Here is a 14,028-nt window from a genome sequence, read left to right on the forward strand (position 1 = left end):
AATTAATAAGAGGTGAAAAAGATGAGAAAGTCATAGCATTTGTTCCAGATGTACAGTGATGTGGAAAAGTATTTGCCCCGTCCATGATTTCTTCAATTTTTGTGTATTTTTCATACTAAATTATTTTAATCTTCAAATGAGATATAACATAAAACAAAGGCAACCTGAGTAAACACAACCTAGTTTTCAAATAAATTTGGCCCACGTTTAAGGTCCTGCCACAGCATCTCAATCAGGTTGAAGTCAGGACTTTGACTAGGCGACTCCAAAACTTTAATTTAGCTTCTTTTGAGCCAATCAGAGGTGACTTACTCCTATGCTTTGGATCATTGTCTTGCTGCATAATCCAGTTATGCTTGAGCTTCAACTCGCGGACTGATGACCGGATGTTCTCCTTTAGGATTTTCAGGTAGAGTGCAGAATTCACATTTCCCTCAATTATTGCAATCGCACTGGCCCTGAAGCATAAAAGCATCCCCACACCATCACACTACCACCACAATTTTGTGTTAGAATTAAGCCAGATATAACAGGACCCCTGTCTTCCAAATAGTTCCACTTTTGACTAATGAGTCCACAGAACATTCTCCCACAAGGTTTGAGGATCATCTGGGTTAGCAGTGGTTTTCGCCTCGCCACTCGTCCATGGATGGCATTTTTTCTGATAATGGAGTCATGAACAGTGGCCTTTATTGATGCCAGAGAGGCCTGCAGTTCCTTGGATGTTCTTCTTGGCTTTTTTGTGACTTCCTTGTAGTGGTGGTGGCGTAGTGGGCTAAAGCACATAACTATTAATTAGAAGGTTGCTGGTTCAATTCCCACGGCCATCATTGTGTCCTTGAGTAAGACACAACTCCAGGTTGCTCCGGGGGGATTGTCCCTGTAATAAGTGTCTGTAAGTCGCTTTGTATAAAAGCATCTACCAAATGCATAAATGTAAATTGTCGCTATGCTCCAGAGTAATTTTGGAAGGACGGCCACTACTGGGAAGGTTCACTACTGTTCCAAGTTTCCTCCATTTGGAGTCCCAGAGCCTTTGAAATAGCTTTGTAACCCTTCCCAGACTGATGCATTTCAATCACCTTTTTCCTAATTTCTGGAATGTCTTTTGACCTTGGCATCGTGTGCTACTGCGTGAGACCTTTTAGCCAACTTCATGCTGCAGAAAAAATATATTTAGATGCTGCTGTGATTGAACAGGGCTGGTAGTAATCAGGTATCGGTGTGTCTAGTCCAGCTGAACCCCATTATGAATGCAGTTTCATAGATTAGGGGAAATACTTTTGCACATAGGCCCAGTTGGTAATGGATATGTTTTTGCTTCAAAATGCCTGTTTTATTTTAGATTTTGTTTGAATTTTTGAAACAATTTAGGCTGAGATACACACAAAAACTGACGAAATCAGGACGGGGGAAAATAATTTTCCAGAGAACTGTATATTTTCAGTTGGTTTGCTTGTATTTAAAGCTTCTTTTTTTTAAAGTTTTTAAGCTTAAGTAACCATTTAAAGTGATTTTAATAAGGAATTTGGGCAACTTAGCTTCAGAAAAGGTGACTACAGCTGAAAGCTGAGTAGTTTGCATCCCTGCTATCTGTTGCCATGGATGAGTGATCGTTCACATGATAGCTGATACCAGCATGGAGCATATGAGCAAAGATGTCAGCCTCCAGGTTGCATCCTTCCAGGGAACCCTGCGCTAATCAAGAAGATGCCATTAAAATGACTACGAAAGCTTATATCAGTAAATGATAACAGAGTTTGTTTAACAGTGTATGCTACATGACAATGTCATTTTGTTTTTTAATTATTGGATAGGCAAAGAAAGTCGCTTCCTTGTAAGCGATTCACAAATACAGGTCTAGAGGAAAACTAGGTTTTCTTTATCTGAATGAAACATTTTAATTAAAAGCTTTGTGTTCATAGTTTACCAAATACACAGAAAAATTACATAAACAGTGACTTTAAACCAGTGTTATCATAACTCCCACAAATCTGTACAAAGGTAACATCTACCCCTCTCAAGTGTCCATCAGAGATGATCTGAGGGCTTCAGTGTCTGCGGTCATTAGCGTCACACAAAACACATCCACGCTAATCTGCTTAGCCAACTGCTTACCAAACACACAGTAAGGACTCTTCATATTCTCCTGTATGTCAATGTTTACAGACGACAATTACATAGACAAAAATAAATTAACAGCAGCAGCTTTTTAAAAATACACAAAGTACTCTCAGTAAACAAAATCGCTTTGTAGAAAGAGTAACAAACAGGAAATTGAGTTTTTCACAAGAGAACAAACTCCTCCGTGCTGTATTTCTGTTTAGTTCGGCTCCGTCTGTCTTTGGCGTTTATGTGAGTGATCGATTCCGATGTGCACCCCCGCTCCCCCTCATCATGACCATCTACAAATGTGAAGATGGGGTACTTCTCCTCTGATGATGTCATAACCTGCGAACGGGAGAGAGAACGTTTGATCATGATAGTTTACCACACCTATATGCTGATAATTGATTATTAGTCTGGTTAAAAAAAGACTTTTGACAATTAGCATCAAGTCTGGTCCATTCTGTATCTTATTTTGGTCAAAATCACCCACTTAAGACTTTTATTTTCTAGTAAAAAATATCAAAACATTCAAGATATTTTGTCTTGTTTACAGATAAATAAATAATTTAACCAAGATGCTTTTACTAGAGAAGCAACACTGCACATATACTGACTTGATACAGACAGAATTAATATTTTTCTCATCTGAGTGGCAAACAGCTTTTTTCTTGCCTTAAGCATGTATCCAGCCTATCTAAATGAGGTTTATGCTTAAAACAAGAAACAAACTTTTAAGATATACACTCACTGAGCACTTTATTATGAACATTATGGTCCTAATAAACAGCCCGACATGGTCTTCTGCTGTTGTAGCCCATCCGCCTCAAGGTTCGACGTGTTGTGCTTTCAGAGATTACTGTAGACTCAGTTAGAACCAGTCTAGTCATTCTCTGTTGATCTCTCTCATCAACAAGGCATCACTGGATGTTTTTTGCTTTTGGCACCATTCTGAGTAAATTCTAGAGTCTGTTGTGTGTGAAAATCCCAGAAATACTCAAATCAGCCAATCTGACACCAACAATCATGCCACGCTCCAAATCACTGATATCACATTTGTTTCCCCATACCGATGGTTGATGTGAACATTAACTGAAACTCCTGACCCGTATCTGCATGATTTTATGCACTGCACTGCTGCCACATGATTGGCTGATTAGATAATCGCATGAATAAGTAGGTGTACCTAATAAAGTGCTCAGTGAGCAAGACTTATTATGTGACATAACTTCATTTCTCAGGTAAATGTGTCTTGTTTTAAGGATCTTTTTAGTGGCTGTGATGAGGAGAAGGGCGGGGCGGTGAGTCTGCACAACCAGCCCACAATCGGGCAAATCAGCCGAGGAGAGGGATAAGGCCAAGCTGGATGCGTCAGTTCAGGAGAGAGAGAGAGAGAGACACAGAGCTGCCGTGTGTGTTTATTTTTGTTTCATTAAATATTACTTTGACTCTTCAGCCGGTTGCCACCTCCTCCTCGCCCATTTTCAACCCGGTTACATTAGTGCAGACTCACGGCCCGGCCCCGCCCTCCTCACACTGACAAACAAGACAAAAATACTAAATAAGGACTGTTTTTTTTCCTGCATAGCTGTGCTAGTTTCATCTCTCATATCACTCTGTGCTTTCTTCTCACAATCAAATAATGCACACTCCAATCAATATTTTGTCTGTGATGCCTCTCTTAGTATCACTCTATCAACTAAAAGGTTTTTAAACCATTCCTCTTACCGTAGTAACTTCCAAGCACAAATTCTGGAAATCTGCCCTGCTGCTGGCATAGAAACCAAGAGTACAGCTGGGGTCCATTCGATTAAATGACATCTTCCTCACGGTGTTACAGTGAAATGACTGCAGAGAGAGACATATTGCAACAACACTTCAGTTCACTAAAACTATCAAGCTATATTGAGTTAAAGGGATACTTAATTTTAAATGAAAATTATCTCTCAAGTCGTTTCAAATGCGTATGACATTTTTTCACTGAACACAAAATGAGATATTTAGCAAAATGTCCATGTTTTTTTTATAGCACCATATAAATATGCTGATTTTGAACCTCTTCCTTGCACAAAGCCTTTGCATGACTTCAGAAGACTGGTAATGTAGTGCACAAGCCGAATAGATGTCTTTTATAATACTTTCATGGGGCTTCTTTGGCCTTTTTGGAGCTTGACAGCCCCCTGGTCACTGTCTGCTTACATTGCATGGAAAAGAGCAGCATAACAATTCTTTAATTCTTTCAAGAGGAAGCTTTGTCAGATTTCTTTCATTTTTGGATGAAATATCCCTCACAATAAGTGCTCACCTCTAAAGGGAAGTTGTCTTGCGTGACGTCAACAGTAGACTGACAGTAATGAGGATCTAAATAGATCAGCTGATCATCTGTGTGACAGAAAATCCCAAACACACTTATGAAGAGTGAGTCACACAAATGTTGGTTTCACTGTATTAGTGAGGATATCATATATACGCAATGGTTTTATATGGTGGTAATGATGTTTGCGAAGCATAACACTCACAGAAACAGTAGATTTTTAGCAAAACTTGATTTGGCCGATCCGTTAGCATTTTTGTCGGCTTTAGTGATGATCGGTTTCATGATATTAGTGAGAAAGTTTTCAGACACACACACACACACACACACACACACACACACACACACACACACACACACACACACTTATATGCCATGTGACTCACCCTGAAACCCCACAAAATACAGCGAGTGTTTAGGTTTCCCTCCGATGATTCCAATACAGCACCTGAGCTCCAGCAGTCTCTACAAACACACACATGGAGTTATGAAACTGCAGAAATGATTCCTCATGATCAGAGATCTGTGTTTATGTGTTTGTTAAAGCACCTTGACACACTGCGTGTAAGTGGGGTTCAACGCATCTCCTCCGAGACGAACGGGCACCAGTAGAATGAGTGATTTCCACGCAGACCTGCAGCTCACAGAGAGATCATCTGTATGAGATGTTCCACAAAGATTCAACACGTCCCCGACATACACTTCAGACAGAGAAAGAGAGAGGTGAGTAGACATGTTATGTAAGGGTTAGTGGTAATCCCAGAGGTGCAAAAAACATATATGCAAGGTATGCAATGCATAGGGGCACCATGTAAAGGGGGGTGCCAGCGGCTCACTAAAGGTGGTGCAATCAGCCTCCTCAACTCTTATAATGGATGACACTCCCCTTACTTGAAAGAGGCATTTTATGGGTGTTTCTTCAACTTTGGGCACACATTGTGGACTTCAAGAGAGTAAAGTCTAGTTAAAACATTTCCCACTAGTTTATTTAATTTATCAAGTAACAATGTCGAACAGTACGTTTACGTGCACCACAGGAGATTTATGTCATTTTTGTCATGAAAATTCCCTACACATTTCCAGCACATCTCAAATTCTGTATTGTGTTTAATATAATTAAAAATGATGCGGATTAAAATAGAAATTTCAAATAAAAAGGCAGACTCCTTTGTCTCGCTATGGCTAATTTCATAGCTAACATTTTATGTATCGAAAATACACACAATTAAATAATATTTGAACACTTTTGGCATAATTGCAGCTTGATTGGAAATGCCAGTGACTAGCTGCACTGTCATGCCTGGAAATATCTTCCCGGGAGTTTTCCAAAGATGGCAACAATGGACTGACTTACTAAAACGACTTTGTATTCACGTTGAATTTTCTTTGTTTTCTTCAAACATCCATTGTCTCATATTTCATCTCAAGCACTGACAGTTTTGTCCACTTGGTTACCACTAAGTACACTAACTTTTGAAAAACTTTATTGGAGTGAAATTGTTTTGTGTGGCGGAAATGACGCCACAACTGTGGGACTGTGACATTTGTTTATAGAAATCATTTTCACACAAAAAATATTGATGGTCAAAGTTTTAAACATTTAATAATTTGTATTTATATAATGGATTTCCTTAATTTAACATTGAAAGTCTGGGTCTGGGACATGAAAATGGTCAAATCTATACATAAAAGGCATTTAAAGGTGCACTGAGTAACTTTTGTCTTTGTGTCATCTAAGACTTGGATGCAGCCTCATTTAAAATCAATAGTTTTCAGTTTCAGATGCCATTGTAGAAATGTAGTATTCAGTCAGCCATGATTACTTTAATCAATTAGTGAAAGTGTCCAATAACAGGACGGTTACTTCAATTTATTGAACTTTCCTTTTGTACAATTAAAGCACCCTGATAACGGTCCTCCAGTATCTATAAATCTTCAAAAATTTAAAGAGACACATTGTTGATTTCTTATTTAACCCTTGTGCGACCTTTGGGACATTTTTGTCTTTTTCATTTTTGTTTTTTCGATCATTTTGGCTGTGTTAATGCCAACAGCATATATTTTTCCAAAAGGTGTGTATTTTGGGGGAAATTTTGATATTTTACATTTACATTTATGCATTTGGCAGACGCTTTTATTGGTGCGAACCAGCGACTTTCTGATTAACAGCCCTGTGCTTTAGCCACTACGCCACCACCACAGATATTTCAACCTCAGTTCCTCTAATACATCTATAATACACTGTGTACAGGAAATAGTCACACTCAGGAACTTCAGGACAAAAATGTCCCCATTAAAATCCATTAAAACTGCAATATTTGATCCCAGTGCCATTAAAGCATAAAATAATGAATTATATGATATTATACTTTCATTCCCGAGCCCTGGCTTCAAATTGTAGATTTTGTATATTTTCCACCAGATGGCACCATTTTTCTCATGTTTAGCCTATGGAGCAAATACAAGCTTTTCCCCTATTCTCTGTTTGCTGTATTATAGAGACCTGCAGGACAACTGAATAAATGATGCAGATAAAAATGTGTGTGTGTGTGTGTTGGTATGGATGTCAGAGTGTGTTTGTATGTGTGTACTGAGAAATTTGTGAGTGTTTATGAGTAAAAAAGTGCCATTATGTAGAGCCAGACCGATATGGGATTTTTGAGACCAATTCCGATATTAGAGGGGGGAAATTAACCGATTAACGATATGGTGGCTGATATAGATCATTTTTGAGCTGGAATGAAAACAGACCTTTTATATGTGGATTGTGCACCGAAGTATATAATAATTGAAAATGCCATAGTAACACTCAAGTAAAGTATTTCTAAATTGTACTAAAGTACAGTTTTCTTGTTTATTAAAACATCATCAGCAATATTTAACTGTTAATGTATAACAAAATATTCAAAAACAATAACTCATGGTTCGCTGCTTCAGAGTCAAGAGATAAACTGGGGTATCAAACTGTGAATCCTGAACAAAACAGTTTGGTGAATACATGTTTACACATTATCTTCCACTCAGCTGACAAGGTATGAAAGCAGCTATGTGGTTAGCTAGTTAGCTATAAGCTTGTTGTCACGGGAGTAAAAGATGGACATTGTTTATTTACTTTCCAGCATTGCGTCTCACCAACTAGGTAACGTGTAGCGTGGAATCAACACTCCACAGCCTCAATACATGACCGCACCATTGACTGCTGAACTGCAAAAAATGCTCTCATGTTTACCTTTCAATCTGCTACATTACTGCACTGACAAACTATAGATGGCTAACAGCAAACAGATGTGATAAACATGAGTGACATGGTTGTCAGGGACAGGGTTAACATTATATTAGTTATATTGAAAAGGGAAAATCATGGGGTTATTGTTTATAAACAAGCATGTATTTCACAAACTAGTTAGCAACTTACCGAGAAGACACCGCTTAACTCTGCATCGCTTAAGAGTCGGAGCGCACTCTGCTGGACAAACTAGGTTATGACACTAATTCTAAATCACCCCAAACATTGTTTTCTGCATTATATGTTCTGAAAAAAAGGTTTTCATATCTGCGTATATCGGAAAACATATATGCCGATACCGATATATCGGTGAAAGGCTAATATATAAAATCGGTCAGGCACTAACATTATGTAAACAAACTGGCATAACTGGTTAATATCCTTAAAATGTATGAATATTTGGTAGTTATGATCAGGACTGATGTTGGTTAAAAAATAACTCACTGAAAGTGGAAACAATATTAATATTTAATATTATTATGCCTATTTTTTTATGCAGACATTGTTGTCCTCTAAGGACCTCTGATTCACTTTTTTTTAAATTGACGCACAAGGGTTAAACAAAGGCTGTATTATTTTACATACGAGAATAGAACAGGGGTTTCTAAAACAAACTATGATTCATTGCCAAGTCTACAGGAAGTACTCACCTGTGCAATCCTGAGCAACATACACCACTAGATTTGACACCTCAGACGCGGCTACAGCCTTCCTGAAACACAAAGCATAATATTTTCTGTAAAATCTTATAAGGCAGTCATTGTAGCTGAAATCTCACACAGCCTGACTGTTGACTATCAGCAGGAAGTCTGGTCCACATTACAGTTGATTCTGAACAAGAACCGCCCACTTAGACAGGAAGAGGCTGTATGACAGATAAGTAATAATATACAGTTATAATAATAATCTGAGTATCTTTTGCAGATTAGATGTGATGAATGTCATAAGCGGGTCAAATCCAGCAACTCATCTGGTAACTTGTGAACATGATAGACTGATATAAACCTGAGCAACTGGCTTCAGGAAACTGCATATTGCTAGCCTATAATCAGATTAAAGCTTATTGTTTGAGAAAACTCTTGCTATATTTGTGTGCAATATGCATTGGATAAGACGTACTTCTCCATACGTTTACTTACAGTAGTATGTGAGCTGCGATAGCTGGGCCGTACCAGTCACCAGCCCGCTTTCCAGATGCCCTGCCCAATTCCACCAACCGATGCAACCCGAACGGGGCAGAGGGCAGATCTCCGAACCAAGACACCAGCTTCCTGTGAGTCCTGTCGTCATTAATCTTGCCGTCTAATATTGTGTCCAAACTGCGTCTGCGAGGTATCCCCGAGACACGCCGGTTCTCTCTGAATGAATCGTCCAGCACGCGTGGGTCAACAACCTCCAGGTCATCTTTGGTTTGATGATGCATCGCAGGCCACGTCCAACCTCAAGAGAGAACCAGTATGTTTGGAATGACATAGCACCAAATCTTTTTGAAATAAAGTATTATGCAGTGTGTATACTGTATGTAAACCGAAGCTGTTCACATATGAACAACAGTTTCCATTGTGAATAAACTACATGTACCTGCAGGCATCATGTGCAGCATCAGTCCCTGTGCTAACAGCATCTGTGCGCTGCGCAGCATACAGCCCCATCCAGCGTCAGACGTGAGGGTGGAGCCATCCAAAGGTGGAAAACCTTTCCTATAGGTCAGCCACAGCATAGAGGAGAACACCCGCCTCAAACACTCACGCTCTCCTGACATAAAACACAAGTTCAGGAGCATGTTGAAGTAAGACTCATAGATACGTTTCATTCACTGAGAGCGGATTGATATTATATCGTTTCCTGTTTACCACTGTAGCTCAGCTGATAGGACTGTCCCAGCACATACAGAGGGCTGCTCTTACTGAGACGAGATTTGGTTTTCAGAGTCCAGCCTACAAACACAGAAAAAGAGAGATGAAAGATTCATAAAACAAATGAATGTCGTACTGATCAACAAACATAGATATGTGGGTGAGTCTCATGAAACCTGTCATGAAAATGTTCCTGGTCCTTTTTAAAAAGAATTTTCTGGGTTCAAGTCAAGTCTTGTGTCACCTCAATCTAGTGGCATTTTCATGTTTAAATAAGGGAGATTGTAAATGTTTAAAATGTTATAATATAGGGTGAAGATGGGTTAAGTGGGTGTGTTTAATTAAACACAAAATAGGTGTCGTTTGAAAGCTTAGAAACTCTACTTTACAATGCATGTAGATATTATGACCAAAACTGAACAAGTGCTTTGAAATTTGAAGACAAATCAGAAGTGCTCCGTTTTTATCATTTTTATCAATAAATTTGCACTGTACATATTATTGCAATCAGTAAAAACTGATCAAACAGCCATGTGTCATATGTTGCATATTTGTTTTCTTCACAGACAAAAACATAGCATGTATTAGCTAAGTATGTCTTTGACAATTATGTTGGTGTTGCTTATAGGCCGCGTTTTCACTTATAACTTTACAAAAAATGAACAGAACATGAAATATCACATGTCATTAAAGAGGTGATTGTTTTTCAAACAAGTCCACACACAAGATAATCAGATGTATAGATCATTAGATAATCCACATGAAGCACAATGTTACACATGAACACCAGGAGATGGCGCCAAATACATGATAGACTCAATGATGACTCAAATGGCACAGAATGAAACTCATTCTGTGAAATCTCATGACTAAAATCATGTCTGCATGCTATGCAAACCTTTAGTCATTGTTGTGTTTGCATGTGTAATTAGTTATCATGTACAATTATTATCTTTTATTTGTTTGGAGATGTTTTTGGACACTATGATAAATTATTTTTTGCAATGCTATAACTTTTGATTGCTTTGTCAAGCCAACACATTTTTCACAGATAAAGTTGACATGATTGGGAACAAAACAAAAGCCGTTTTTTGTGTGATTTTTAAGCTGTTTCTTACAGTAATCGGTAAGCTGAGTTTCAGAATGTAAAGGATACCAAACACTTGACCCTCCATGTTTTTTTTGGTCAAGTTATAAGCCTTTAATTTTGGGTATGCCACTGAAACAGGAAATCTTTAAAAACAACTTCAGAGCTTAAAGGGTTAATGTTTGTAAATGCTAGATGTGATGATTTATTATGTGAAAGTGAAAAAGAAAATATAGGCCTAAAGAAAATCATTCCAAATAATTTGCAGAGATTTTCTATAGAATCTTTTTCCTCTGTACCACATTATGGTATACTAGTTAAACAATCTGGGATTTGGTCAAAAAAGGTTCTTCTTAACAGTAATGAGAACTTCTTGATTTTTGCTTTTGACTAATGTTGGAGACATTCTAAGCTTTCTATAAAGGTATAATGTCAGATTTTGTGGCATTTGATCATAATTAAAAGTGCCAAGAAAAGTACAATTTCCAAAAATGTCCCACTTTGCCAATTTTCAGCCTATTATGTATAGTAAAACAGAATGATTTACAAGTATTTTTTATTTTATTTTAGTTTGTTTTGGAGTTATGAAAAATTATTTTAGTTTAGTTTCAGTTTTATTTTCTCAATTTCAGTTAATGTTTTTATTCCAGTTAATGAAAATGTTTTCATTTAGTTTTCATTAACGATAATAACACTGCAGTGATGCACTTACAATGGAAGTTAATGGGGCCAAAACTTAAATGTTAAAATACTCATTACTCACGGTTTCAAAAGTATAGACACAAGACTTAAAACAATATACAGTATGCGTTAACATGATTTTAGTGTTATTAAATCACTTACTATCCATTGTGTAAAGTTACATCCAATTTGACAAATTTTTGTGATGACGACGTAACACTGTATACCATGTAATCCTACAAAAATGACGATTTAAACAACTTTACAGCTCAAATAATATATGAGTTTTAACAAAATTCATGTAAGTACTTTTATTAAATTATAAGCTTCACATTTCTGCCTTTAAACCCTACAAACATTGGCCCCATTCATTTACATTGTAAGTGCCTAACTGTAACAGACTTTTTTTAAAGAAAAGGAGGGAAGAGTTGATTTTTTGTGCTATTCAACATTATGCCATAAATGCTGACCATTGAACACGGAATATTCCATTAACCCCAAAAACAAAATAAAAATTTCCTTCCACACATTAATTTTAACTCATACAACTTTTCTCAAAATACCTGAACAACCGTCAATCACTCTACCTCCATATTTGACGTTATTCCACACTGAAACGAGTTTCGTTTTAAGTTTGGCTTTCTCCTTTCGCTCCTGGACGTTTCCATTGAGTTCTTCGCCAAGATCCAGCAGTCCGGGGTTCGACTGATTGACCACCTCAAAAGAGGCGAGATCTTCTGTAGGGTCCCCCGAACTCGAACACTCATCATTCATATCTATGACCTGCTGGATGCTGTTGCCATGACACCCAGAGTATCTGAATCCCAACTGACCAATCAGATGAGGGATGTGAACATCTCAAGACCTCTGGATGTTGGAGCTGGAGTGAAGCTGGACGTGTTCACATGATGCTGAAGAAAAGTGAGATAAATGTTAATGTTGGCATGAAATTTAAGCAGAAAATGTCTCTATTCCCTTAACAATATAACTAAATGTCTCTGTGACCGTGCTAGTCCCTGTAAACAGTTGGAAAATTGGTCGCGAGCCGCGGGTAGTTTGACCGTTAATACAGTTACATTTGAAAATGTTAATTATGCAACTGTTGCTTTTTGCCATGTTGAGTTCTCGAACTGTTTAAATCGCTCACATGACCTTTAATTCATGATACCTTGTAAATTAAGCAATGTTAACATACACACTTTACTGTAAACAGTTACTATCATAAGTTATACGAGTAGATTATTACATACATTCATAAAAACACGGTGGCAGATGATACTTTGAGATTTACTTTGATACTGAATGACTGCCATACTTATCATGGTATTTACAAGGCACTACAGAGCACTCCGTGGTATTATCATGGTACATTCCCAAAACATGGTATTATCATGGTACCGTGTGCAAATGTGGAATGGTAGTATGTTTCATTAGTAGCCTATATGATTCGCGTGCATTTCAGTTGGTTGCCTTCTGACGGAATTTTACACCTTAGAAACCCTTTCCATGTACACACTCGCCTTTTAGACAACTAATAAGTTCGTTTTATGTTTCGAATGCGATTTTATTTTAAACATGTGTTAAAATACTCACCTTACACGCTGTTTTACTGTTATGTCATTGTATATAAATTAGGATTTTTGCATTTCAAACGAACATGCCGCAACGCCACACAGTTTCACTTCACTTCCCCCAGCAACGGAGATCGTATCTGCTTTCTGATTGGCTGGCTTGTGATTCAGCACTCTCTGATTGGCCTGTTTAGTGAACGTGTAAGGAAGTTGGGGCAGCTAGTAGGAATGCAACAAATATACGAGAATTATATCTCGGGAGGACAAAAATGGGCTTTTTCCTTATCAGTGGGTGTTTTTAACCATTGAGATTCCCTACTTTCATTGAATAGTTTAGAAACGAACATCCCGTTTGGAAACGCCCACTTATTACTGCACCGAGATTCACAGCTTTCATTGGATAGTTTAGAAACCCACATCCTGTTTAGAAACGCCCACTTATTACTGCACTGAGATTCACCGCTTTCATTGGATAGTTTAGAAACCCACATCCTGTTTAGAAACGCCCACTTATTACTGCACTGAGATTCACAGCTTTCATTGGATAGTTTAGAAACCCACATCCTGTTTAGAAACGCCCACTTATTACTGCACTGAGATTCACCGCTTTCATTGGATAGTTTAGAAACGCCCTTCCTGTTTGGAAACGCCCATTGATGACTGGTTCTGGTATGGGGGATTATGCTATTTAGATCTTATCTACCTTTAAAACGTTCAATGACACCATTAATTTGCATATGCAAATAAGAAAATGTATATTAATTTCACTAATGTAAAAACCTACACTTCTGAGTAGGAAATCTGAGAATGTGTCATTTATTGGGGGCAGATTGCTGCCATCTGGTGCAAAAAAACAAAACATTAACATGACTTGACAATCCTGTCATGTGAATAATAGGCAGTGGATTGCTGTAGAGATCCATTAATTAATTCCTAGTAAACTATGAATTTGTGTGTGTGTGTGTGTGTGTGTGTGTGTGTGTGTGCGTGTGTTCTGCATTGTTGATGTGTTATTAGCACCTTTCAGACATGCAATCAGGTACCTTATTCGTTGGGTTGCCTTTACTGGTAAATGTACCAAATGTGCTGTTCACACATACCATCAATAAGGACATTTATAGGAAAAG

General features: G+C 37.8%; 1 protein-coding gene across 2 annotated transcripts; it reads right to left on the reverse strand.

The window, feature by feature from the left end:
* Window positions 1-1,775: 1,775 nt before the first annotated feature.
* On the reverse strand, window positions 1,776-13,026 carry LOC127652431 (cysteine protease atg4da). 2 transcript variants are annotated; one of them, XM_052138589.1, is made up of 11 exons: window positions 12,924-13,026; window positions 11,918-12,241; window positions 9,560-9,643; window positions 9,288-9,461; window positions 8,846-9,146; window positions 8,357-8,418; window positions 4,970-5,121; window positions 4,807-4,885; window positions 4,412-4,488; window positions 3,835-3,954; window positions 1,776-2,451 (listed from the first exon to the last, which is right to left on the reverse strand). In XM_052138589.1, exons 2-11 carry the CDS (start codon window positions 12,102-12,104, stop codon window positions 2,287-2,289), a joined length of 1,401 nt encoding a protein of 466 aa, XP_051994549.1. In that variant the 5' UTR covers window positions 12,105-12,241; window positions 12,924-13,026; the 3' UTR covers window positions 1,776-2,286. The 2 variants fall into 2 exon arrangements, with proteins under 2 accessions (XP_051994549.1, XP_051994548.1); XM_052138588.1 differs by having other exon boundaries at window positions 11,894-12,241.
* Window positions 13,027-14,028: the final 1,002 nt, after the last annotated feature.

Source organism: Xyrauchen texanus, chromosome 12 (genome assembly GCF_025860055.1).
Source record: "Xyrauchen texanus isolate HMW12.3.18 chromosome 12, RBS_HiC_50CHRs, whole genome shotgun sequence".
In the NCBI taxonomy this organism is placed as follows: Eukaryota; Metazoa; Chordata; class Actinopteri; order Cypriniformes; family Catostomidae; genus Xyrauchen; species Xyrauchen texanus.

Bases quoted from the DNA above. Each gene is read 5' to 3' on its own strand.
- LOC127652431 (XM_052138588.1), bottom strand. From the start codon at position 12,104: ATGAATGATGAGTGTTCGAGTTCGGGGGACCCTACAGAAGATCTCGCC. The intron at 9,644-11,893 runs GTATTTTGAGAA...CTGTGTTTGTAG, and splicing joins AGTGATTGACGGTTGTTCAG to GCTGGACTCTGAAAACCAAA. The intron at 9,147-9,287 runs GTACATGTAGTT...TTCTCTCTTGAG, and splicing joins GCTGCACATGATGCCTGCAG to GTTGGACGTGGCCTGCGATG.